The 26947-nt window shown below is 35.8% G+C and overlaps 2 protein-coding genes across 2 annotated transcripts; both read left to right on the top strand.

Moving 5' to 3' along the window:
- The first annotated feature begins 2186 nt into the window (after positions 1–2186).
- On the top strand, positions 2187–3999 carry LOC136230588 (cytochrome P450 CYP82J17-like). Its single transcript, XM_066019712.1, has 2 exons — positions 2187–3109; positions 3193–3999. Exons 1-2 carry the CDS (start codon positions 2192–2194, stop codon positions 3820–3822), a joined length of 1548 nt encoding a protein of 515 aa, XP_065875784.1. The 5' UTR covers positions 2187–2191; the 3' UTR covers positions 3823–3999.
- A 604-nt stretch (positions 4000–4603) lies between these two features.
- On the top strand, positions 4604–7160 carry LOC136229741 (uncharacterized). The gene is made up of 5 exons (XM_066018640.1): positions 4604–4607; positions 4813–4979; positions 5104–5154; positions 6660–6692; positions 6824–7160. Exons 1-5 carry the CDS (start codon positions 4604–4606, stop codon positions 6911–6913), a joined length of 345 nt encoding a protein of 114 aa, XP_065874712.1. The 3' UTR covers positions 6914–7160.
- The last annotated feature ends 19787 nt before the right edge of the window (positions 7161–26947 follow it).

Genomic DNA, 26947 nt, shown 5'->3' with positions numbered 1-26947 from the left:
AAATCAAATGCTACTCTGCCAAATTCAAATAATTACAGTAGCTAAAATACTTATGGGGAGATCACAAATTCAAAATGTAGGAGAAGCAGTCAAATAGGAGGAGTTCGAGCTGGACTTTAGTGACCGGCTGGTGATGAGCCTGGTGACCAGCTCGCCGAGCTAGCTCCTAGCAACGTCAGGTCTTCGCAATGTTCGGTCAGTCAAATCATTTAGCTGAAAATCCTGCAAAACTTCATGGAACCCTATAAGAATTCACATTAAATCATCATCAAGATCCATTAAATTAATTTGCCAAAAATACCATTAAATACTATGTCAAATTGATTTGTTTTTTTGTAAATTGATTTTATGGAAAAATGACATGACACAGAAATATAAGTGCTATAAAAGTCAATAAAAAGTAAAAGTAGATGAAAGAAAAATTAAAACTACAAAAATGACATAAAACGATTCAAAACAATACGAAATAATTCCGAAAGTCATACTAAAAAGATAAGATAACTCTATCAATTAACTAGCAACACTGCAGAAAAAAGTCTGTTGCGTCACTTCTTATGAAGCGAAACCATAGTAACAAACAAGTCATTTGCATCAATTGTTTGTTAAAAACAGATACAAATGTATATTATTTTAAATAAATTCAGGTGATCAACATATCACTTTAAGCAATTTTGAGAGCTAAAGAAACACCCGACAAGGGAGGTGAATGCTCTCCCACAAGAGCAAGAAGAGGCGATTACCCCATATGGATGTTTAATAGACCTGTTCATGGACTGGACTGGACTCGGACCGGGTTTAGTCGGGCTGAGTAATAATATCATTTGTCCAGACCCAACTTAGCACGCAACTTTCAAAGTACGGGCTCGGACCGGGCTGGGCTCGAGCCAAAAACACAAATCCCAAACCTAGCCCAGCCCGCCCACAATGTTTCAAAATCTATAAAAAAAATAAAATGGATAAAATTGATTTTTTTTCCTATTCTGCTAATAAACCAACATAAGATTAGTTATTTTTTAAGATGAAGATGTGTTTTAGAGGCTAGATGTGTACACGATGTACCCAAGATATATGTAGTACTCTGGAAAAGTGAAACAAAAAAACTCTAGTATTCATGATATTCTTTGTTTAATATTTTTAAATCTCATATTAACAATACATTATACAATACATAAATGGTACTGCTGCTTTTATATATATATATATATATATATAAACTACAAATGGTAAAGTTATATAATTTTGGAATATAAAGTTTTTTAATTTGAATATAAAGTTTATTAAATTATAAAATTTATTAAACTATGATTATTATTAAAATTCGGGCCGGACTAGGTCTGGGTTTTGAGATAAATCTCAGGCCCAACCCACTCTATATTCGGATCTAAGTGAGCTTGAACCGGGTCGGACCTAGGGCTGGGACGGACTTTTGAACAGGTATACTGACTGTGCGTAGTCACAAGTCGTTGAAGAATGAGATTATGTGCTAAGCTCCACGGCGTTGTCGCCTATAATTCAATCCCTGCAAAAACCAACAAATCAACATCATATGGTGTTGCGATCATATTGTGATTCAGGCGGAAAAAAATATCCACATTGACGCAACGCAAGGAAAAGGAAGATTATGCCCTAATCAAAAGCAGGCAGACAGCATAATTTATTCATTCTAAGTAGGGTCTTAGCCTCCATTCTTGATTGAAGAAGAAAGAGTTGGCATAATCAAAAGCATTACAAACATGAATTATGCCCTTTTCTGAAATTAAATAATGAAAAAGAAAACTAAGAATCCTAAACTGAAAGTAACAGAATGAATTCTAATTAATAATGGATAATATCATTAACTCCCTCTCTTGCACCATAAAAGATCTTCTAGACTACATTCTAAGATATGCTAATATAATATCACAATCATATTATTGTAATTAAATTACAGTATTCAATTTATTCATACTAAATTATTGGCTTCCTAGTATTTCAAATTTAAATTTAAAATATAAAACTGTCAATTATTGAGAGTTTGATCATCCAATCACCATAAATTTGGTTTCAGTCAGCGCCATCACATTGACTGCAATATAAATTCAAGAGTGCAGATTACCTTATTAATACATATTCAAGAACAGGAACTGTACATTCTACATTTATATATTTCGTTGAATTTCTCACACTCACACTCAGACTACAATCAGCAACCATGGATGCTTCTTCAATTTTGAATACCATTTCATTTTCAGCCGTTATACTTACAGTTCTACTACTTGTACTAACTAAGATATGGAGAGCAGCACCTTATAACAAGAGCAACGTCAAGTTCGTGCCAGCAGCAGCAGGAGGGCTGCCAATCATCGGCCATCTACATCATCTTGGTGGCAAGAAACCACTTGCAATAACCATATCCGAAATGGCTGACAAATACGGCGCCGTCTTCTCCTTGAGGCTTGGATTGCACCCTACAGTTATAATTTCCGATCACAAGGCGATGAAGGAATGTTTCACAATCAATGACAAGATCCTCGCATATCGACCGCCATCAAGTCAAGCTCAGATAATCGGCTACAACTATGCAGCATTTGGCTTTTCCCCATACGGTTCCTATTGGCGCAATATGAGAAAGCTAGCTACTATAGAGCTCCTTTCTAGTCAGAGGATCAAGTTGTTGAATAATGTTCAAGTATCAGAGGTGAACCATTTGGTCAAAGATATATATCTGGAATGCAACAACCGTACTAGTGAAAAGATTAATATGAGTGAACGTATTGAAAACATGGTTCTTAATATGGTTACGAGAATGGTAGCAAGTAAGAGATTCATCGATTGTGGCGGAGAAGATGAAAAGGTGCATCCTCTTAAACAAATTATGAGAGACTTTGTGTTTGTTCCTGGGGATTTAATTCCGTTTATTGGATGGTTGGATGTCAAAGGAGTAGTGAAGACAATGAAGAGAGTGACAGAGGAAGTGGATTCAATTGTAGAGAGTTGGATAGAAGAGCATAAGTTGAAGAAAAATGAAAATGAAGATAGAAAAGACTTCATCGATGTTATGTTATCTGTGATCGAGGATGATGATTCCTTGGGGCTTAAAAAAGAAACCATAATCAAAGCAACAATTACGGTAACAAATATCATTTTTTGTAAGAAAAACTTGACTTGATTAAGCAAAAAATATCTTTAAACTCCATATTATCATTATTGCAGGCAATTGTTATTGCAGCCTCAGACACCACAGCAATCACTACAATATGGGCATTATGCAACTTGTTGAACAACAGAAATGCAATGGAGAGAGCTCAAGAAGAACTAGACCAGAAAATTGGAAAGAATAGATGCGTACAAGTTGATGATATTGAGAAACTGGAGTACCTGAGGGCTGTGGTTAAGGAAACACTGCGATTATACCCTGCTGCTCCTTTAGGAGTTCCTCGCCAGGCAGCTGAAGATTGCTACATATCCGAATACTTTATTCCCAAAGGAACTCGTCTCTTTACAAATTTTTGGAAATTGCACAGAGACCCCAATATTTGGTCCAATCCTGATGAATTCATACCTGAAAGATTTTTGACAAAGCAATCGTATTTGGATGTTTCAGGGCAGAATTTCGAGTACTTACCGTTTAGTGGAGGGAGACGGTCTTGTCCAGGGACCAACTTGGCAATGCAGATTATACACTTGAGTCTAGCAAGGTTGATTCAGGCATTTGACATTACAACTCCAGGAAATGAAGCTGTGGATATGACAGAAGGCGAAGGTATAATCCTGCCAAAGAAAGCTCCACTTCAAGTTGTTCTCACGCCACGCCTTGCTCATCCACTTTATGATCAAGATTAAACTTCAACAAACTAGCAAACCTAAAATCAGGAGTTTGTCTTACCAAGATAAACCCAATAGCAGTTTGATAGTATTCCCATTTGTAATAACATTATTTAACAAAGTGAATTCGACCATCAAACAATATTTGAACTTGTTAGTGAGTGACACATTTCATCAAACACTCTCAAAACCCAGCAAACTATATGATCAAGAATAAACTTCAATAAACTACCAAACCCAAAATCATTTGTTTCTCTTACCAAGATAAACCCAATAGCAGTTTAACAGTATTCCCATTATCCGTTATAACTTTATCATCAATAAATTTGAGTATTTAACAAGATGAATTCGACCATCAGACAATATTTGAATTTGTTAATGACACATTTCATCAAACACTAACGAGCCGTATGACTAAATTGTAGCTTACACTCTGTCTCAAAACTCAATTGTAATATATTCTGATCATCCAAACCACAGCACCATCTCTGTACCAGCAACCAGTGTACGTGATAAAGAGTTCTTTGTTGAAAGAAATGCAAACAATTTCCAATAGACCTTTTTTGTGTTGCACAGTGAAGTCCTAGTTTTACAATAAGGCTTCAAAGAAATCAGACTATACATGAAAATTCACTTTCTTTTTCATGAATATTAGACTATTTGGTAACGGATAATTAAATGATTTGAAATGAGAATATGAAGAATTAAAACAGAGTATTCAAACACAAGCTCAAAACCTTTCAGGAAAGTTGCAAAATCAAAATAGAAATTGAAACAATTATATATACATATAAAAGTGATGGGTAGGGAACAGTAAAATTAGAAATTTTTTTCCAATTTTTTTCCAATGTTACCCTTACATCCTGAGTTGACCGTATTACCCCTGTCATTCACAGAAAATTTCCAGCAACCTGGCAGCAAAACGATGTCGTATTACTTACCTTTTCTATCTAGGAATTCGTGCCTTCTCTCTTCTTCTCTTCTCTACCTACTAGCTTTCCTATTTAGGAATTCGTGCCTTCTTCCTTTCTTCCCTTCTCTGTCTACCAAAGGAGCAGAATGAATCCCAATTGAAAGTCCAAAGGAGAGAAGATGTGCAAGAAAACAACAGCAACAACACCAAAAACACTTTTCTTCTCATCTTCTCAAAACCAAGCTCATTCTCTTCTAACAAGGTAAAGCTCTATTATCTTCTTCTCTTTATTTTTCCAATTTCAATTTTATTGTTCCGTTTTTCTTCATTTGAATTTATTCATCAATTTGGGAGCTGTTCCTAATTTTGGTTCTGTGTTCACCAAGGGAGATGTTCACAGTCATTTCTTTTCCAGTGTTTATACCAGATCTTATAAGGTACATGTGTTTCCAATCTCTTCATCATTTGTTGAATTTCTAACAGTGCCCTTAAACTAATTTTAACAGTCAGATGAACATCAGATCTAAAATTTGAGGCTTGAAATATTATATGGAATATCCAACCTGCAAACCACGAACCTTTTTCATTCCTGCAACAAAACTCTATCAGTTTTTGGATCTTTAATCACATTCATTGTCTTAAGGTTTCCCAAGTTCTGTAGCTATTCAGTTTGTTTTCCCTCTACTGATTTGCGGAATTTTAAATGTCTCTAGCTTTGGAATTCTATATTTTATGCTCTCCTAATTTTACATTTTTTTAATTATTTTCTATGCCGGGTTGTTTTCCATATATTAATATTTAAAATATTAACAACTATATAACATGATTCTGCAGTATAAATTTATGATTATATGATTGTGCAGTATAATATTTTCATTTGTTGTTTTTCATGCCTTTTTTAATAAGAAATCTAAATAATATGCATACTTATAATTTTAATGGCATAAATTTGTCTTTGTCTACTCTATTTAGTGGACCAAAAAGGAAATTAAATTCCAAGTTATTTCAACTTTAACTCTTGAGGAATGAAAGAGTCCATTTATGGTAAATGAGCTAAATGGAAGCGGTAGAGAAAATTGAGTGAATAAGAACAAAGGAAAATACAAGAGATAAATTGATATGACAATTTATCATATGGTTTTCTGTTTTTTTACTTTCTCAATGTTTTGCCTTTTTTTCTATTATTTATTCACTTTTGAATAATTTGTATTAGACCCGGCAAAGCAACACACGACCCGATGACACGACACGAACACGACATGCTTTTTTAGTGTTAGTGTTTAGGGTTTTATGACACGACACGAAAGTTGACACGACACGAAATGACACGTTCATTTTCGTGTCATTTTCGTGTCAACCCGAAAACACGAAACTGACACGGATATTGAAAATTATTGTTATATTCTCTCGTGTTTTTATGTCACTTTATTAATAAAGATAATAAAATTATAATTATTAATTGCAAATATTGGTTTGAATTTCCTAAATTGTTATAAACATATTACATGACCCTCTAACATGATATTATCGAACTTTTCGATAATTATTGTTAACATACTAATCTAAAAATGATATAAAACGTTTAAAAACAGTACCATATCTTTTTATATTTTTAAGAGTTATTATTAATATATATGCATAACAAAATTACATGTAACCCGAAAACACGACACGAAATCGACACTAACCCGAACAGGTTAACACGACTTTGACACGAAAGTTTTTGGGTTGGGTTTGGGTTTACTCTTTTATGACACGAACCCGAAATGACACGACACGAACACGACTCGAACACGATAATTGCCAGGTCTAATTTGTATGGCATGCTAATTTTTATTTGTTAATACAATTTATGATTGTGTTTTTTGCTAAATTTTACTTGCATGTTTAGTTATATGGATATTGTAGTCTAAATTTTTCTTTTTCTCAACTTTGATTGAAGGTTGAAAATGTGAATTCTCTGCTCGAGGTTGAGGTAAACTGTCTCTATTTTAGCAATCACTCTTTGTTTAATTGCCGAGAAAGTTGAGTAAAAGAAAATATTCTTTTATGAAAAAATAAATATTTTCTTCATAATATTTTTTTTTGTGTGTTTCAACAATGCAGGTGCCACTGGAGTTGGATAAATCGTCAATTACATGGCTGTTGATGCATATCAGCATCTCTGCCATGCTGCTACAGCTACACGCTATATAGCTGATGCCATTGCAAGTTGGTGGTGCTTTGGTGCTTCTATATAATACCTTTAGGGCTCGCTTGGTTCGCGGAATAGAGGGGGAATAGAATAGCATATTCCTAAAGAATAGCTATTCCCACCTTTGGTTGATTTTTTTTAAGGAATAGCTATTTCATGGAATCCCTATTCATTGATTTCATGGAATAGCTATTCTTCAATTTAGGTTAGGAATGGCCTATTCCTAATATTATATTTTTGTAATTTACAAAATTATCCTCCATTAAATCCTCAATCTTATTTCTAATCACTTTCTCAAATCTTATAAATTTTGGTCAATCCATAATTTATATCATATAAAACGTGAAAAATGGAAAAATGATCAAAACGTTAAAAAATGTAAAAATACGAAAAATATGAAACATGAAAAATGTGAAAATGTTACAAACACGAGAATATGCAAAAAATAAAATACGCGAAAAACATGAAAACGTGAACAAATGCGAAAAACACGAAGACGCAAAAAAAAAGCAAACACACGAAAAACACAAAATAGGAATAGCGCGAAAAAGTGACAAAACACGAAATATTAAAAAACGTGAAAAATAAAAACACGAAAATGCGAAAAAATACGAAAAATGCTAAAACACAAAAACGTAACAATATGTGAAAAACATGAAAATGCGAAAAACGCAAACAAAACACGAAAACGTTAAAAACAAAAAAAATATGAAAAAATACGAAAAACATGGAAAAACGTGAATAACACGAAAAAGTAACAAAATACGAAAAATACAAAAACGCAAAAAAAAAACAAAAAGGGAAAAAACCGAAAAACTAAAACGTGAAAAATTGAAAAAATGCAAAATAAAACACAATAACATGACAAAACGTGAACAAACGGAAAAAACAAGAAAACTTGGGAAACACGGAAAAACATAAAAAAACGTTACAAACGCATTTTTCGTGTTTTTACCACTTTTTCATGTTTTCGTGTTTTTCGATTTTTTCACGTTTTTCATTTTTTTTTCACATTTTCGTGTTTTCCACTTTTTTCATGTTTTTGTGTTTTTTACGGTTTGCACATTTTTTTGTGTTTTTTCATATTTTGCGTGTGTTTTTTTTTGTGTTAACACGTTTATATGTTTTCGCGTTTTCACCCTTTTCCACTTTTTTCTCATTTTTTTCTTTTGTTTTTGTTTTTTTACCTCTCTTTTTTCGTGTTTTTACAATTTTTCCGTTTTCATGTTCTTATTGTTTTTTCGTTTTTAATGTATTTTTCGTGTTTTTTTCGTCTTTCGTGTTTTCCATTTTTCTATTTTTTATATATTTTTTAAAATAATATATATTAAATATTTGAATAATTTATAGTAAAAAATTGAAATTTTAAAATAAATAAGAAATTACATTTGAGGATAATATTGTCTTTTTAATAAAAAAATTATCTATTCCATTCTTTGCTATTCTATTCCTTTGGAATAACCATTCTATTCCATTCCATTCTATTCGGCGAACCAAACGACACCTTAGGGTCTCAGATATTGCAACCTTACTTGGAATTATTCATGTCATGATCTTTGTTGTATTTGGTAAAGAAGGAATAACAGGTTTCAATTCAATAATCACCCTTTGTTTCTGACCAAGTTTCAATTCACCACTCCCCTTGAAATTTAAGCCAAAGGTGCAAATAGTTCACCACTCTTTTGTTTTTAAAATTTTCTTTTGTTTGTGAGGTTACCCCTATCACTTTTATCAAAAAAAAAAAATGTTTTGTTTTGTTTCAAATTCTTGGGATTGGAAAATTTGTATTGATATTTGTTATAATTTCATTTCAAGGTTTTGCTGGTGAGTTAAAGAATACAAGGAGGATTGGATCGTTCAAGCAGTTCATACTGGGAAGAAGTAGTGAAGTCACATTTGCAGATGCCTTTGAAAATATGGAAATGATCATTAGAAACATAAGTGAATTTGGTTACATGGGAGAGGTTGGTTTGGCCATTTTCAGCTTCCTTTTGTTTTAGCTATATCAAGTAAAGTTAACGTTATTATAGGAACTAATAATTTTTTGTACACAAATAATATTATTGTACAATGAAGCAACCAAAAAAAGTAATATGGATTCAAGATGTTACTAATGGACTAAACTAAGATCTCTCTTGATTTACAGAACAGTTACAAGTGGGCTAAGCATGTTATAAAATGCACTAAGAGACATGCCTTTTTTATTCCTTTAGTTACATTTTAGAGTGATTACTCAGTTGGTCATCACAATTAGTTCTCTGTATTTTCAGTTTCTACAGTTCCCTTTATTCCCTTTTTACATTTATGTTAAGGATTTGTTAATTTGCTTATTATATTGTTCTGTTTTTGTTTGTTACTTTGTTCCCTTTTTACAAGTTAAGGATTTGTTAATTTGCTTATTCTATTGTTCTGTTTCTTGATGTTTGAACAAGATCAGTGTTTGTTTTTTTTTTTGAAAGATCAGTGTTTGGTTTTTGTTGGGATAATTTGATTCTTATTTTGAAATTAATTTTTCTTAGTTTGTTTATAGTTTGGTTTTTGTTGGGATAATTTGATTCTTATGGTGAAATTAATTTTTCTTAGTTTGTTTATAGTTTGGTTTTTGTTGGGATAAGTTTCTTATTATGGTCATTATATTGATGGATAAGCAATTTTACTAATTTGTAAATACCAACAGATTAGCTACAAACTTAATAGACAACTAAGACAAGCATTGTTATCAATCCTATTGATTGGTAGTTCTGTAGAACTTTTTTCCATATCTATTATGCTTAAGCCTTAAAACTTTTCTTTTCCCTGCACTTAACTTGATGGAATTATTATATCGTAATTAGTTTACCCTCCAAGTCAAAATATATTTGTTTAAATGCATTTAAATATTATTATTTTTCTATAAAAAAATGTAAGGTTTCCAATGGATTTTCATATGTCAAATTTTTGCTTTGAGATTAACATTTTTTCATGTTTTTCTTAGACAAAATGATCAAGTTATTATACATATAAGGTGCATAAAAGTCGATTATAGTTACAAAATAATAAATAATTTAGATGATAATGACATGGTTAAAGAGTTACGTGTTTGTATATATATATATATATATATATATATATATGTTACATGGATATGAGCTATTAAGTTATAACCAAATTTATGTTAAGTTGAAGTATAGGTTGCTATTTCTTTGAATAGTCGCAGTAATATATATATTTTTCCTTGGAAATGTCTAACAAAATGAATAAAAATGATTTTATATGATGTACTTCAACGATCATGTTTCAATTGCTTGATATGATGGATACAAGTTTGGTTTTTGAACAGATTTGAGGATTCCTAACAAGGATAAGGACACAGACAAGATTATTACAGTCTACCAAATTGTTAATCCAAGACTTCTATAAAGAATGAGAGAGATTAATATGTTCTTCCTTTAGTAGCTTAGATATTTTTTAGACGCTTATTGTGTATAATTATAATTATAATGTTATTTGTATTGTGCTATTAATTATGATTACATTTAATGATATAGTATTATAATATTGTATTTGAGTAAATAATATAGTAAAATAGAATTTTAATATATTTTTCGTTCCGAAACGTAGTGAGGGTATCCATCTAGTTATATACTAAAACTTGGAGTTTGTCTTATTTTGCAAAGAAGCAGATGCTTTGTTCACCAAAGAATTTTTAAAATTAACCAAACACAAGTTCAAAACCCAAAACAATTAAAGAAAAGAAGATCACAAATATGACGCAAAGTGCGAGCAGGCAATACAGAGAGTCATAAACGCCGATTAAGAAATTAGAATTTGTAATTACCTTGATAAAATCAATTGTTAAGTTGAGATTTGATTTCATGGAACAAGGAAACAAATCCGAAACTTGATAAGAGATAAAAAGAGCATCGGTTTGATTTCATGGAGTACAACGACAATGTTAACGCTAAAATGGTGGACTATGATGGAGACGACCAGGGCCGGCCCTGGGCATAGGCCCGGGGTGCGGCCGTCCAGGGCCCAAAACCAAAAAGGGCCTAAAAATTTTAATTTTATTAAATATATACTATTTTTTTTTTGTTATAAATTTAGTTATAATACCCATTAGGTCTAAAAATTAACCAAATAATGACATTTTAGGTCTAAAATGGACCCAAATTTCTCTTTTCAGATTTTTTAGTATAATTTTTCTTTATTAAAGGCCAATTATCTCTTATTTCGTCTGGGGCCCCTAAAATGTCAGGACCGGCCCTGGAGACGACGTTCGACTTTTGGGTATTTGCAGTGTCGGGCTGAAGACTAGGACGTACAGGCACCCTACCTACCCTGGCAGTTTGTTTTTCAGAAAATTAAGATATCCTTTTTTTATACAAATATCAAAATGATGTCAAAGACCATGCAATGTGTTTTCTTAGGTTAAGGGCCAAAAATACCCCTAATATTTTGGGTACTCTTAACCTCTAAAATAGTGTAATTTTAACTTTAATGTTGGAAGTTAAGAGAAATTTTACCTATAAAATTGATAAATTTGGTCAATTTGAGAAATAATTCATCAAGCTGTTTTTTCGGTCATTAATCTTGTCATCTACACTTCACATGTACGTTATTTTATCAGTAACAAATCACAAACATATGTTGAGATGTGAAAAAAATAAAAAAATATACTGTCTTTTGTCGAATTCAACAAAAAAATTCAAAACTTTCACCGAATTTATAAATATTAATCTCCAATTCTATTATTAAATTACAAAAAACATGAAATCCTTTTTTTAGAACGAATTGATATGCAATTGGTGCAAAACAAAGAACAAAAATATATATGTTTTATTTTTTTTGAAATGAAAAAACCATATTACTCAAAGGATCGGTCGTGCAAGATTACAGACTCGATAGAGTTCGGTGCATAAAAGAAAATAAAAGGATTAGCATTGGAATAAGCACTCCTAGCTAGAGTATGAGCTGCATTATTCGCTAATCGATGATAAAAAAACACCCGAATATCGGGTCGAGTAGAGAGGATGTCTTTGCATTCTTGGATAAGAACACCAAACTCGGTAATGTCATTGCGGTTCCCGTTGATGCTGTTCACAACGGTTAGGGAGTCTGAGATCTACGTTCATCATTTAGAGGTTGAGCAGCCATCGTAAGCCATTGATAAGGGCAGTTCCTTCCGCAAACTGAACCGACGGTCTTCCTATTTGAAAGCCCGAGTAGCAGCTTATGAATTCACCATGGTTGTCCCGAACTACAGCACCCCAGCCATGACAACCCTCCTCAGTAAATATCGACGCATCCACATTACAGGCGAAACGGTCTGCAGCAGGTTTCCGCCAGGTGACAGATCGGGAAACTGGCTGCTGCAGAGAGATAGCGATCTGCTGCTGTTGTTCCTTCCAATTTCGCACAAATTGCATCCCTTGCTGTACTGCTGCCCTAGGCGTTTGTAGCCTATCGTTCTGGAGTTTATCGTTTCGCTGTCCCCATATGACCCATAAGACCGTAGCCACTTTGCCAAGCTAGCTTGCTTCCTTGGAGCGGCAAAGGTTCAGGAAATAAGCTCCCAATTCAGTAGTATCATCCCTGGGTAGAATTAAACCTGCAGATTGCCAGCAAACTACAGCATATGGACAAGAGATTAGTAAGTGGCATAAGTGTTCAATGTCGCCTCCGGATATTGTGCAGGTCAGAGGGACATCAATTCGTCTTGAGTGCAACTGTAGATGACTGGGGAGGAAATTCATGACACCCCGCCATAGGAAAAAACGAATTTTGGGCGGAATGTGAAGTTGCCAAAGCTTTGTCCAACCGTCATCCACAACTCGAACCCGCTGTCGAGTTTCCAAAGCTCGGTAACCCGACTTAGACGAGTAGATGCCATTTTTTGTAAAGTGCAAGATTAAACAATCTTCGGTATCTCGTCGCGGAAGGATCATGTTTTTGATAATAGCTGCCACCTTTTTTCTCCTGGCAAAAAGAGGTCTGCCACCTTCAACTCGTTTAAACTAGTCTCAGTGTTCCTATAAGGGATAAATCCTTCATCCCTGCATAACCACGGTTGCCTCCAAACTAATACAAAAAATCCATTACCAATACGCCATATCAGACCAAGGGAAAGAGCCTCAAGCGAAGACCAAATACCCCTCCAAACATAACTAGGATTATTGCCTAGTTTAAAGGTGACAAAGCAATTTTGTGAAAAATATTTTGCTTTGAACATCCGGCTAACTAAAGTGTTTGGTTTGTGGATGAAGTTCCACCCTTGCTTACCCAGTAAAGATAAGTTAAATGAGTGAAGATCTCTATAACCTAGGCCTCCACTACCTCGAGAATCACAAAGTCTGGACCAAGTTGCCCAGTGAACACCCTTTTGTCTGTTTCCCTTCATACCCCACCAGAAAGAATTCATCATTCATTGCAGTTCGTCACATAGAGACCGCGGTAACAGAAATGCACTCATACAGTATGTCAGGAGGGATTGAGCAACGACCTTTAAAAGAACATCTTTCCCTGTACAAGATAAGAATTTTACTCCCCAACTGTTAAATCTCTTCCTCAGCCGGTCTTTCAAGAAGCTAAAGATTGCAGACTTTGTTTTTCCAATTAATCAGGGAAGTCCCAGATATTTACCAGTGTCCAGAGTTGAATGAACATTTAGAAGAGCTTTTATACCCAATTGAAGATCAGCATAGACATTTGGACTAAAGAAGATACCTGACTTTTGAAGATTTATAGCTTGGCCCGAGGCTGTTTCATACTGGTGCAAGGTGTCCAGTATCACTCGGCTCTCCTCCAAAGATGCATTAAAGAACAGGAAAGAGTCATCTGCAAACAGTAAGTGAGAGACAGAGGGGCCCCGATAATGTATGCGGTAGCCATGCAATAACCCATTACCCTCAGCATGAGATAAAAGTTTAGAGAACACTTCTGCACACAGAATAAACAGGTAAGGAGATAGAGGGTCTCCTTGTCTCAAGCCACGTCCTAGTGTAATTGGGCCAACCAGTTTTGAATTAACAGCCACAGAATAAGAAACAGTAGACACACATAACATTATCCAAGCAACCCATTTATCATGGAAGGCCAATCATATCATAACAGCTTTTATAAAGCCCCAGTCAACTCGGTCATAAGCTTTACTGATATCGATTTTTAGAGCAACATTTCTAGACAGACTCCTGTTTTGACGCTTCAGAAAATGTAAGGTTTCAAAAGCTACCAATACATTGTCAATAATAGACCTGCCAGGAACAAAAGCTGATTGGCTCTTAGAGATGATGTCAGCTAGAATTGATTTAAGGCGATTGGCCAATACTTTTGCAATGATCTTATACAGAACATTACAAAGAGCAATAGGGCGGAGATCCTTCAACCATTCAAGATTATCACATTTAGGAATTAACGCAATAATCGTATCATTCAAATTAGCTGGAAATTCACATCTATTCAACTAGCCTGAGCATGCAAGGAAAACATCATTTCCAATTAAATCATAAAAGTGTTGGAAAAAGCCCGGATTTAATCCATCAGGGCCCGGTGCCTTGTCCCATTTCATTTGGAATATAGCAGTTTTAAATTCGGTATACTCAAAATCCGCAATCAGAATGGCATTCATATCAACAGTCATACTTTTGCAATGATCTTATACAGAACATTACAAAGAGCAATAGGGCGGAGATCCTTCAACCATTCAAGATTATCACATTTAGGAATTAACACAATAATCGTATCATTCAAATTAGCTGGAAATTCACATCTATTCAACTAGCCTGAGCATGCAAGGAAAACATCATTTCCAATTAAATCATAAAAGTGTTGGAAAAAGCCCGGATTTAATCCATCAGGGCCCGGTGCCTTGTCCCCTTTCATTTGGAATATAGCAGTTTTAAATTCGATATACTCAAAATCCGCAATCAGAATGGCATTCATATCAACAGTCACTTTTGCGTCTAAAACATTAAATGTTGACATGTCATTAACAATGGTGCTTGCTGCAAAAACATTAATGAAATGGTGTTTGATGAGACTACCCAAGTTTGATTGTCCCTCAACAAAGGCGCCATCGTCCCCTCATATGTGTTGAATACAGTTCTAATTTCTCCGAGCCCTTAAGCACGTGTGAAAGAATTTGGAGTTGCTGTCTCCACTTTTAAGCCAGAAAACTTTGGCTCTTTATTTGAGAGATATCTCATCCTGCAAAAGAAGAGAGTCGAGCTGCTGTTTTGCTTCCAGAAAATGCACAATATCCCTTCCATCCGAACTTGAGCGAAGCCTGTCTAACACTGATTTGCATTGCGCAATTTTGCGAGTGAAACAGCTCTGGAATTCTCGACCCCACTGGTCCATTGACGCTGAACAGGAGGACAGCCGCGACACCAGGTTACTACCATGACCTGCACTCCAGTTTCGACGCACAGTATCAGTAAAATCGCTCTTCGACAGCCAGGCCATGTCGAATTTGAAGCCCCTTTGTTGTCTGTGTACAGGCCAATGATTGAAATTTAAGAGCAATGGGGCATGGTCTGAATAGGATGAGATCAGATTCAGCAATTTATGGTCTTCGAACCGTGAGAGCCAGGATTCAGTATAGAAAGCGCGGTCCAATTTTTCCCGGACCCAATTAGGAGAGCCACGGCCCTTCTCCTAAGTGAAAGCGTCACCCTACTGGTGAATTTCATGCAAATTGCAGTTTGAAATGGCCCATGGAAATTGGTGTATCAGATGTAAGGGGTACAAGGCTCCACCTTGTTTCTCAGATTGATCAAGAAGGCAGTTGAAATCCTCGATCACTATAGTTAGGAGAATAGAAGAAGATGATAAATGCGTAAGCAGGTCCTATGACTGAGAGTGATCCGAACGGCTTGCAAAACCATAAAAATAGATGAGTCGCCAATCACCCCGACTTGTATCTGAAACATTTAACTCGAATGGTGATCTGAGAAGCTTTCAACTGATACCTCTTGAGTACTCTGCCACAAAACCGCCAATCCCCCGCTGTGCCCAACGCTTTTTACAGCGAAACAGCCAGCAAACTTTAAACGAGTCTTCACTAAGTCAATACGTTGCTTGTCACAAAGAGTTTCAATTAAAAACACTACAGATGGGGAATGAGCTCTAACAAGCTCAACAAGACTTCGAATTGCGTGGGTGTTCCCCAGTCCCCAGCAATTCCAACTAAGGCAACTCATTGCGATCGGCGGGCCTGGATGCCAGGTCTCGCCGATTTAGGTAGTGAAGAGGAAGCCACATCAATTTTAGAAATAGCTTCTTCTAATAAGTGTCCAGTGATTGGTCCTTTGTTAGCCTCAGTTACAAACTGCAGTGGCTGATTTAGATCAGCTCCCTTCTCCTCTCGTGTTCGCTTTCTATCCTCACCAAATTCCATTCCTTCCTCTTCGTCATTTATCAACATCACATCATCCTCTACTTGGTTCATTAATGGCACATTCGAGCTTTTTGGGATAGGAACTAGGTTGACATTCAAAACATTACCAATCTCACAACCCTTCTGTTTTCTACTAGCAAGGCTGTTTGAGGAAGACCTCTCTTCTGTCCGATTCATCTTGTGTAAATGACCTGCTGCTTTAAGGAAAGCCAAATGGGAAATTTCTGGATCAAAACTGCTACTACTCCCTCCGATGTCCCCCATTTTATCGCCACCTACAGGTCTCAGCCATTTAGACCCACTCTGGTCCCCTCCCATGCGCAACGGAGATTTTAGCCATTCGCCCCATTCCCTCTTCAAATCTCTCCCTCTTTGTGTAAAAATCTTCTCACAAAAGCGTTCCGAGTGGCCTAACAGTCCGCATATGTAACAAAAAGTCCCAACCGCTCATATTTAAAGGAAATAAAAGAACACGTGTCCTTCGCACGAAGAATCTTTTTGACTCGTTTGAGAGGTTTTCTGGTATCAATCCGAACCCGGATTCGCATAAACTGTCTACCGAAGATCGAATCATTGTGCGGGTCATAGGCAATGAAAGATCTAATAAAGTTAGCTATTTGTTTTCCGACATGTTCTGACATAACTCCAACTGGCAGGTCATAGACTTGCACCCAGATTTCCATAAAATGCAGTTGTATCGTGTCAACTCTGGATCCACGCTTCCACACTTCCATGATTAAGGATTGATTATCCAAAGACCATGGCCCTCCTGCCACTATCCGGTCCTTGTCAGCTTCATGGAATAGTTCAAAAGAGAACAGATTTTCAGAGAGCTCTTCAATAGCCACTCCCCGTCCCGACCGCCAGTTTGCCATTTTAAGTTTCATGGCGGTGAAGTTTACTGTTTTATCTGTCACGAAACGACCAACAAAATGCAAACCTGTATCCTCAGGCATATCGTTGGGTGTTGCATTCCCCAGTTCCACGCCATCAAACTCATCTTCATTTATCTCAAGCCTTGCTAGATTCTCTTCCATATTGTGTTTTGCAAGTTTGAATACTCGTAGGGATAAGAGTAATAAGGACAGTAGGAAAGGAAACAGAATAATGATCACCAGGGTACAGTGGCGATTAGGGTTCAATGCCGGCAGTAGGTCGACGGAACGAAAAGTTCAAAGCAACGTAAAAATCTCACCAGGGAGAGAACACACAACATAAAACTCTCACCAGGGAGAAAACACACAATAGTCAATATATATGTTTTATAATAGTGTCTGAAATTAACCTAAATTATTAACATTAGGGATAAAATTGCTCTTGACTAAAAACGTTAAGGTAAATTGCTCCTGATCCAAAACATTAAAAATATTTTTATACCTTAATCCGATATATAATTAGTTTTATAACGATAGCATTGCTGGTAATGTTTACTTATTTAATAAGTCAATGAGAATTAAAAAAATAATATAATTGATTCAAACTTTTTATTTTGGAAGTGGTTTTTTATTTATTGAAACACTTAAATTTTTAGTACATGACCAAGCAAGTACAACAACATAAGAAATAAAACCTTACAAGATCCATAAAGGCATAAAAACGACTATAAAGAGCAAAAATAACCATAAAAGGTATTAAAAATATAAAATAACAAGAAAATATATACTTCTCATAAATCCAAATCCGTAGAAAAGCATCTGCAATCCAATCATCATCATTTAAGCCGATCTGAACATTCGGATATGAATCCTTTTTTTATTGCAACCACGTAGATCCATTGATCTACGAACAAGATAAACCGTTTCCGCTCGTGCTAAATTTGAAAAATGTATAAACGAAAAAATAATAGAGAATATATACAATTCAAATGAATAAGGAGATCAGATGAAGTATATGAACACAGACAGAAAAAACACAAAACAATAAAAAATACAGAAAATCTAACCCGGTGGAAGGAGGAAGAATGAAGATAAGCTTCCCTTTTCCTCTTCAAAGTAGATTCACATAATAAAAAAAATTGTGTATTTAATAGATGATGAGGTTGTGAGAAAAAAAGAGGAAAGAGACGAGAAGAAACAAAGGAGCTTGGACAATTTTGGGAGTGGTAATTAGTAAAATAAAAATACAATTCATTTATTTTACTATAATCAATATAATATAAGATGTATTATCTATTATGTCAAACTAGTATATTATTTTTCTGACAAGTAGTCTTAATATTGTTACGTAGGTATTATATTCATTTGGGTCCCTAAACTAAAGCATTAAAGTCAATTAAGATTCTAAACTATCAACATCATCAATCAGGCCTTGAACTAGGCAAAAATCATCAATTGAGTACCTATTTTATCCCTAAATCAGAAACTGTGACTGTTTCATATAGACGGTAATAATCTCTGTGTTGGTTCAATATGAGTTTGTGGAAGCTGGTCTAAAACTGTTTAACCGAATGAATTTTTATGACCTCAATTGATGATTTTTATTTATAATATGGACTCAATTGATGAGTTTTGATTAGTTTAGGGACCTAATTAATGATTTTGATAGTTTAATATCCTAATTGACTTTAAAAATCTAGTTTAGGGAGCCAAATAGGTATAATGCATATTATTTTTTATGGTGCTACTCATTTACGCAACTAGAAAATGTTTAGACTTTATATGAAAAAAAAAAACAAAAAAACAATATCAACTGCCCATCATTCACTTTTGGATTCATTAAACCTTTTATCTTTTATTTATTTAGATACATTAAAATCTTTTTTTTTTTTTGTCAAATTAAACCTATAATAACAAAAAAAAAAAAAAAAAAAAAAAACAAATTGAGTAACCCATTTTTAACTAATTAAATATCCACAAGGAACTAATTTCGAGAGCTAATTAAATAAAAAAGCAGTATGATGATGCTTTTTGGCTGGATAGAAAATAATTCTTTCTAAAGAAAGTATACTAGTACAACCTAATAGGACATTACGACTATTTGAGGAGTTCTTATATTAAGCATTCGGATTTCCATGTTACTCGGAGGATTTCCAATTTATATTTGAAAGCGTATATTGTGAGTTCAATTAATAGTTAAAATAGTGAGGCCTCTTATTATATATGTGGGTCGTTGCTATACGTGTCAAAATATGTATGAGAGATCTTCCATTTGACATGTAAAATCGAGTGTTTTTAATAATTTGCTTTATTTGAGAGATAAATACCATTTGTTAGGGATTGTCCAGTGATATTAGATTTTCCCCCGTCCTTGCAACAACGGCAGAATCAGAATCCTACTTAACCCAGGCTCAAATATTTAATAACCTTATTTTCAAAACGTAAATGAAAAAATATTCAAAAGTATACTATTATTCTATAGAATTAAAATAGAAGTGGGAGATTGAACTATGTTGATTATAAGAGTATTTATATATGATATTATTGGTCTTCTCTGTTGAGAAGTTTTACGTCTTCTCTTGTGAGAAGTTTTTCTTTCCTATTCATTAGGTTTCCCTGTTCCGCCGCCGGTGCTATTACGGTTCCATCTTCCCATCATCAACAAACCTTTAAAATTGGGGTTTTTTTCAGTATCAGTTCGTGGTTTCTCTTATACGGTTTTTCTTTGTGTCACCGCCGCCGATGCTCTTCTTCTTGACGGCTCCTTCTCCTCATCAAGAGTATACCTAAAAAATTAGGGGTTTTTTTTCCAGCATCGGATACTGGTCTCTCTCCTAAAGTCAATTTAAACTGGTTTCCTATTATCGGCGATTTCGTTGGCTTCGCTGCAATTCAGGTTTTTTTCGGGTTTCTTCGATTTTTTTTGCAGATGGATAAAGGAAAAGGGGTTCTTGAAGCTTATGCAAGATTAAGGCTAACTGATGAAGATGAGGAGGGGATTATTCTATCAGCGGAAGAAGCTCCAGTGGATAACTTGCAGCCCTCTCTTTTCATAATCGGTCAATTTTTATCAGCAAAGCCCGTCCACTTTGACAGTATGAAGTGTACGTTAGCAGCCATCTGGCGACCGGTAAAGGGTGTCACAATTACTGAAACTGACAGAGAAGGCAGGTACTTGTTCCAATTCTATCACGAGATGGATATTGCAAGGGTGTTGAATGATGGTCCCTGGACGTTTAATCAAAACGTTCTAATCATTAAGAGATTGGAGGTAACAGAGCAGGCACTTCAAATGGAACTTTTTAGTCTCTTAATTTGGGTTCAGATAGCAGATCTTCCCGTAGGTTTCCAAACGGAAACGGTATGCCGTAGTTTAGGGAATTACATAGGGGAGTTCATTGAAGCAGACCCCCAGAACTTCTCGGGCCTAAGACGCAGTTTCTTACGCATAAAAGTGACTATGGACATTCGGAAGCCAATCAAAAGGGGACAAAAGATGAAAAGAAGTGGTGGGGATTGGTTATGGATTAACTTCAGATACGAACGTCTTCCTAGTTTATGTTTCTACGGTGGGGTTATAGGACACTCGGACAAATTCTGTGTCTCTTTATACGATGATCCTAATCCTCCAGCTGAGAGACAATTTGGCAGTTTTCTAAGGGCACTTCCACGGCGTGGGGGCAGTCAGGTTGGGAGGGAATGGTTGCGGGAATCACCAGTATCAAAAGTAGGAGGAAGTAAGGTTGTGGCTGAGGGGGTGCAAATCCAAGAGCAAGCTCTCGATAAGGCACAAGGAAATTCTGAAGAAGCATCGGGTTTTATTCATGATCCGAAAAGACTGAGAAGGGAGGAAAGGGAGATGGATATGGAAATCAATGGTTACTCAAAAAACGAAGAAGGGGTGGGACCTGGGATTCAGGCCCGCCTGAACCAATGAGCATCCTAAGCTGGAACTGTCGTGGGTTGGGCAACTCACGCACAGTTAATGTTCTCCTGGACATAATCAGGATTCACAAGCCCATGGTTCTATTCTTGATGGAGACAATGATCAAGGAAGAGAGAGTTCAGAAGATTTGTAAGCAACTGGGATTCTCAGGGACTCATATTGTTGATGGAAGCGGGCATGGAGGTGGCCTTATTATGTGCTGGAAGGAATCAATCAAAGTGGAAATCATATCATCTTCACCAAATTTCATTGACTCTAAAATTTCGTTTTCTAATTTCAGTTCTTACAGGGTCACTGGTTTCTATGGTTATCCGGAAAGAAGTAGACGCCGAGCATCTTGGGACTTGCTGCGATCCCTTAAGGAACAAGATGGGTTGGCATGGTGCTGTATAGGGGACTTTAATGATATCCTCACTGTTAATGAAAAAGTCGGAGGTAGAAGACAACCGGATTGGTTATCGAATGGTTTTAAGTCAACTGTAGAGGATAGTGATTTATTTAAGGTCGACATGTCTGGACATCCAAACACCTGGGAAGTAGGACGCGGGACTGGTCACTGGATAGAGGAACGACTTGACAGAGCTCTGGTTAACAGGGTATGGAAATCAACTTTTGCAACATCCAAACTTCATAATTTACTAACAGTGGCTTCCGATCACTCAGCTCTACTGCTCGAAATTCAAGCATGGATCCGTAAACCACAGGTACGACGGTTTCGATTCGAGAATGCGTGGGTTAGGGAAGATCAGTGTGCTTCGGTAGTTGCCAATTCATGGCGTATGGCTGATAGTTGTCCAATTTCTGAAAAAATTGAAAGATGCTCATCGGCTTTACAAGGATGGAGCTCTAACTTGGAAAGTAATTTCAGGAAGTCACTCAGTGCTATGCGAATCATGATGGAGAGGTACAGCAGTAGCAAAGATGAGTATGGTATTGAGCAATTTTTTAAAGCTTCTTCTGCTTATACAAAAATTCTGAAGCAACAGGAGGATTTCTGGAGGCAGCGTGCAAAGCTGTTCTGGTTAAAAGAAGGGGACTCAAATTTGAGATATTTTCATTCTTATGCCACTGAAAGGAAACAGAGGAATATTTTTTCATCATTATTGGATGGTACATGGAATAGGGTAACATGGGGAAATGGTTTGGAAGAGCAGCTCACTGGGTATTTTGAGAATATATTTACCAGCACAGGAGTTGAAGATTCTGAGATCCTTGCACAGGTCAGTTCTAAAATTACAGAAATCCATTCTACTCTTCTATCTGAACCATTCACCGCCGACGATGTCAAAAAGGCGTGTTTTTCTAGGCAACCTGAAAAAAGCCCGGGACCCGACGGACTCAACCCTGCGTTTTTTCAGCATTATTGGGAAATTATGGGGTCAGATGTTAGCAAAATGTGCCTGTCAATTCTAAGGGAAACTCAATTACCTCCGCAGCTCAATGATACTCTTATCGTACTAATTCCCAAAAAGAAAAATGTGGAAGTTGTGTCTGATCTTAGACCTATAGCCTTATGCAATGTGTTATTCAAGATTTTGTCCAAGATGTTGGCAAACCGATTCAAACGAGTTCTCCCTGACATAATTTCACCTAGCCAAAGTGCATTCATCCCTGGACGACTAATTAACGACAATATAGTGGTGGCGTATGAGTTTGTGCACAAGATGAAAAATCTCAGACAAGGCAAAGTGGGCTGTTCGGCACTCATATTAGACATGAGCAAGGCTTATGATCGTATTGAATGGAAATTTCTGAAAAATATGCTTCAAAGGCTGGGCTTTCCAGCAAATTGGGTCAACTGGATCATGTTATGTGTCACAACAGTGTCGTATAAGATCATTCAAGACAACAGGGAGCTTGGGCCAATTATTCCACAAAGAGGCTTACGGCAGGGTGATCCGCTGTCCCCTTTCCTTTTTCTGATCTGTGCTGAAGGCCTCACGACATTATTAACTGCTAGGGAACGGGAAGGGAAATTGCATGGATTTAAAATCGTAAGAGGTGCGCCTACAATCTCACATTTATTCTTCGCTGACGACAGTCTTCTATTTTTCCGAGCCAATAAGACTGAGGCTAGTTGCATTCGAGATTGTTTGTCAAGTTATGAGAAAGCTTCAGGGCAATGCATTAATTTTCAAAAATCATCTTTGTTCTTTAGCACTAATACTCTGATTCAAGCAAGAAGTGATGTAGTTAGTGAGGTGGGAGTCGGTGAAGTATCGACTCTGGATAATTATCTTGGAGCCCCTATTGACATTGGAAGAAGTAAATCTAGAGTTTTTGGTTTCCTCAAAGACAGAATTTGGAACTGGATAAATAACTGGAAAGAGAAATTTCTGTCACGAGCTGGCAAGGAAATACTTATCAAAGCAGTTCTGCAATCTATCCCTACATATTTGATGGGTTTATTTCTTATGCCTATGGATTTCTGTGATGAAGTTAATAAATTGCTTAACAGGTTCTGGTGGAAATCATCAGGGACTAATCCGTCAGGGATTCATTGGAAACGGTGGGAAGATTTGTGCGTTCCTAAATCTGAAGGTGGCATGGGATTCAGAAATATTCACCTCTTTAATTTGGCTCTCCTAGCTAAACAAAGTTGGCGAATTATACAGGACCCTGAATCACTGGTGGCAAAAATCCTCAAAGCTCGTTATTTTCCTAACGGTGATTTTCTTGATGCAGGTCTGGGACACAATCCTTCATATCTTTGGAGGAATATCATTGCAGGTAGCTCTCTCCTTCGTGACGGATTAAGGCGGAAGGTCGGAAGAGGCGACTCAATTCGGATTTGGGAGGATCCATGGCTCCCGGATGCGCTGAATCCTTTCGTCTCCTCCCCAAAGCCTACAAACAGCAACACTGAGACGGTTCTACAATTAAAAAATCCGGATGGAAACTGGGATGTTGACAGAATTACTTCACTTCTCAACGATCGTGATCGAAAGCTGATTTTTTCTATACCTGAACGGAATCATGGTAAGGATGACTTATGGTTTTGGCAATTTACTTCGTCAAATTTCTATACCGTAAGGAGCGGATATTGGGCAGCCGTAACAAAGGAAGTTGAAATCTCATCATCGTCGAACACTATCAATTGGAAACTAATTTGGAATTTGCATGTGGCACCGAAAGTTAAGAATTTCTTGTGGAGATTATTTTCGCGTTGTTTACCGACCATGTCATATCTGGAAAAGCATCATAGTTCACTACCAAATCGCTGTCCCATATGTAATCTAGTCGGGGAAGACGAAACTCATATCTTCATCTCTTGTGTCTTTGCGAAATAACTATGGGGCCTGTTCTTTTCTGATAATCGTATGGAATACATTGCTGATGTTTTTTGCTGGTTTGGAAGTCTGTTAAACTCATCCCTACAGGTGGCGAAATCAACAGCAGTTTTATTGTGGAATATCTGGAAATACCGGAATCAGGTAGTGTGGAATAAAAAATACAGCTTACCCGGTTCGATTTTATTGACAGCTAAGACAGGAGAGATGGCTTGGAAGGAAGCTCAGACCCGGGCACCAAACAGCAGCTCCACCGACCCTATCAGACCAGTCAAATGGCAAAAACCGAACCCAGGCTTCCTGGTATGTAATGTCGACGCGGGAATTAAAGCTGATTCATCTTTTTGTTCCGCTGGAATGTTAATACGAAATCACCTTGGAGAGTGCACTCATGCTAGGAAAGCAGGTTTAGCTGATTTAACAGATCCGAGTTTGGCTGAAGCAATGGCAATACGGGAAGCACTTAGTTGGCTAAAAGCTCTTAATCTATCCCAGGTAGAAGTTCAATCCGACTGTCTCAACGTGGTAAAAGCAATTCAATCCAAAGATTTCAATTTTTCTTACTTATCTGATGTTATACAAGATTGTTGTTCTATTCTTCTAGATCTGAACTCTGTTTCGATCTCTTTCATAAAACGATCAGCAAATCTGGCAGCTCATTCTTTAGCAAAAGCTGTTAGTTCTAGGTCTGATTGGGGTGAGTGGGCATGTCCACCACCTTTCCTCATCGATGTCTTATTCTTTGATTCAAGTTAATATAATTCTTTATTCTTTCAAAAAAAAATAGAAGTGGGATATCAACAGTAAAATGCAATCAATTTAGAAATTTTAGATACCAATTATATCCTTATAATTTTGACAAATTGACCATCTATCTACTTCAAAAACGACGTAGCTTCTTTGGAAGGGATAAATGTATAGAAATAGGGTAAATTACATCTATGGCCACTGAACTTTACCCATTTTAACATTATGGTCATTGAACTTCAATTCTTAACGGTATGACCACTGAACTTTAGACTTTTTAACATCGGTGACCACTCAATTTTAACTAAGTTCTCAAGATGAAAATATTCAAGAATTAAAGTTGTTCAGAACGACATTTACTATGAAACCACACTTTTTGAGCTTTCTCTCTCTAAAAATTTACTCTCTCTTTTCTAACCAAACAACACCTAAATGACCCCAAAACAAAAAAATTCAAGAACTAAAGTTTTCTTAGAATGTCATTAACTCCTCGAATTTTTTATTTTGAGGCCGTCAACGATTTTTGAGGTGTTGAGTGGCCACTGGTGTTAAAAAAATATAAAGTTCAGTGGTCATACTGTTAAGAATTGAGGTTCAGTGGCCATGAGTGTAATTTACCAAATAGAAATGAATGGAGACTGCTGCAATGGGTGGACGCCCAAATATTAATGAGAGACACGTATTAATTAATTATTGTTTGCACCATAATTTAATTTTTTGGCACTTATATATTGTTAATATATTAATTGGCCTAACTTACGTCTAAATAGATTATTTAAGAGTGAATCTTAGGGGAAACCAATTTCCTAAGGTGAACCTTAGAGGAAACATAAGGTAAATTAAAAGAGAAATCAGAATGCCATTTAATATTTTAACGTGTATTTTGTGAGCCAATTAGAATGCAGGAAAGGTAGAAAGCGTCATAATCAATTTCATCGTGGAAGTCAAAGTGGAGCGGTTACTCAATGTGGTGGAGAACGTGGATTAGTGAAAAGAAATATGAAGTTACTTCCAACGTCTATAAAAGGAAGAAATCACGATGACAACGCCCAACTCGCCAACTCAACAACTCAAGAGACCCAAGCAAAAACTCTAGCAAATTATCCTTAGACTTCAGCATCTTTTACAATTCTCAATTGTTCCCTTAGATTTAATTTTCAGATCCAAAGTTCATTCATTTCCCAGTACATTTTTTATTTTATTTGTTGTTCAATCATTTCTGTAGGGTCGGTATCGTTTTGATAATCGAATCTTTTAGGAATTTTCGGTCTCTTTATTCTTTACAATCGTTTGTTACGTAGAAGTTAGAAAGCGCACTCAATTTCATTCCATAGTTTGATAATACTATAATTATCTGGCACGCCCGCAATTTCTCACGAAAGAGCCAACCAATTATTAATATTTTTTTAAAATAATTATTTAATTATTAGGAGTAAGTAATTTTGTAGTATGCACATAAATTAAATTACCATTTGATATTGCATAGCGACAAATACCACGTGAGTTGGCCTCACTGAGAGATGGTCAATCACGTGAGTCTTTTTTTTTCTCTTCTATTTTTAGCAATTTTATTTTTCCAATTTAGTCATTTTTTTCTTTAACAAACGTATATAAATAATTGATCACATCCAGAAAATGTATAAAATTATTTCTTATAATAAATTTAAACCTTTTAAAGTATTCAAATAAATATAGACCTTATAAATTTTGCATCATTCAAGGTCGAGGATGAATAAGCATAACGATCCAACAAGGGATTTAAGCACAAATGATATTGATTTGTCTTTATCAAATTTGTTTTG

The sequence above is a fragment of the Euphorbia lathyris genome, chromosome 5 (genome assembly GCF_963576675.1).
Source record: "Euphorbia lathyris chromosome 5, ddEupLath1.1, whole genome shotgun sequence".
Classification (NCBI taxonomy): Eukaryota; Viridiplantae; Streptophyta; class Magnoliopsida; order Malpighiales; family Euphorbiaceae; genus Euphorbia; species Euphorbia lathyris.
This window is presented reverse-complemented; position numbering and strand designations above follow the sequence as displayed.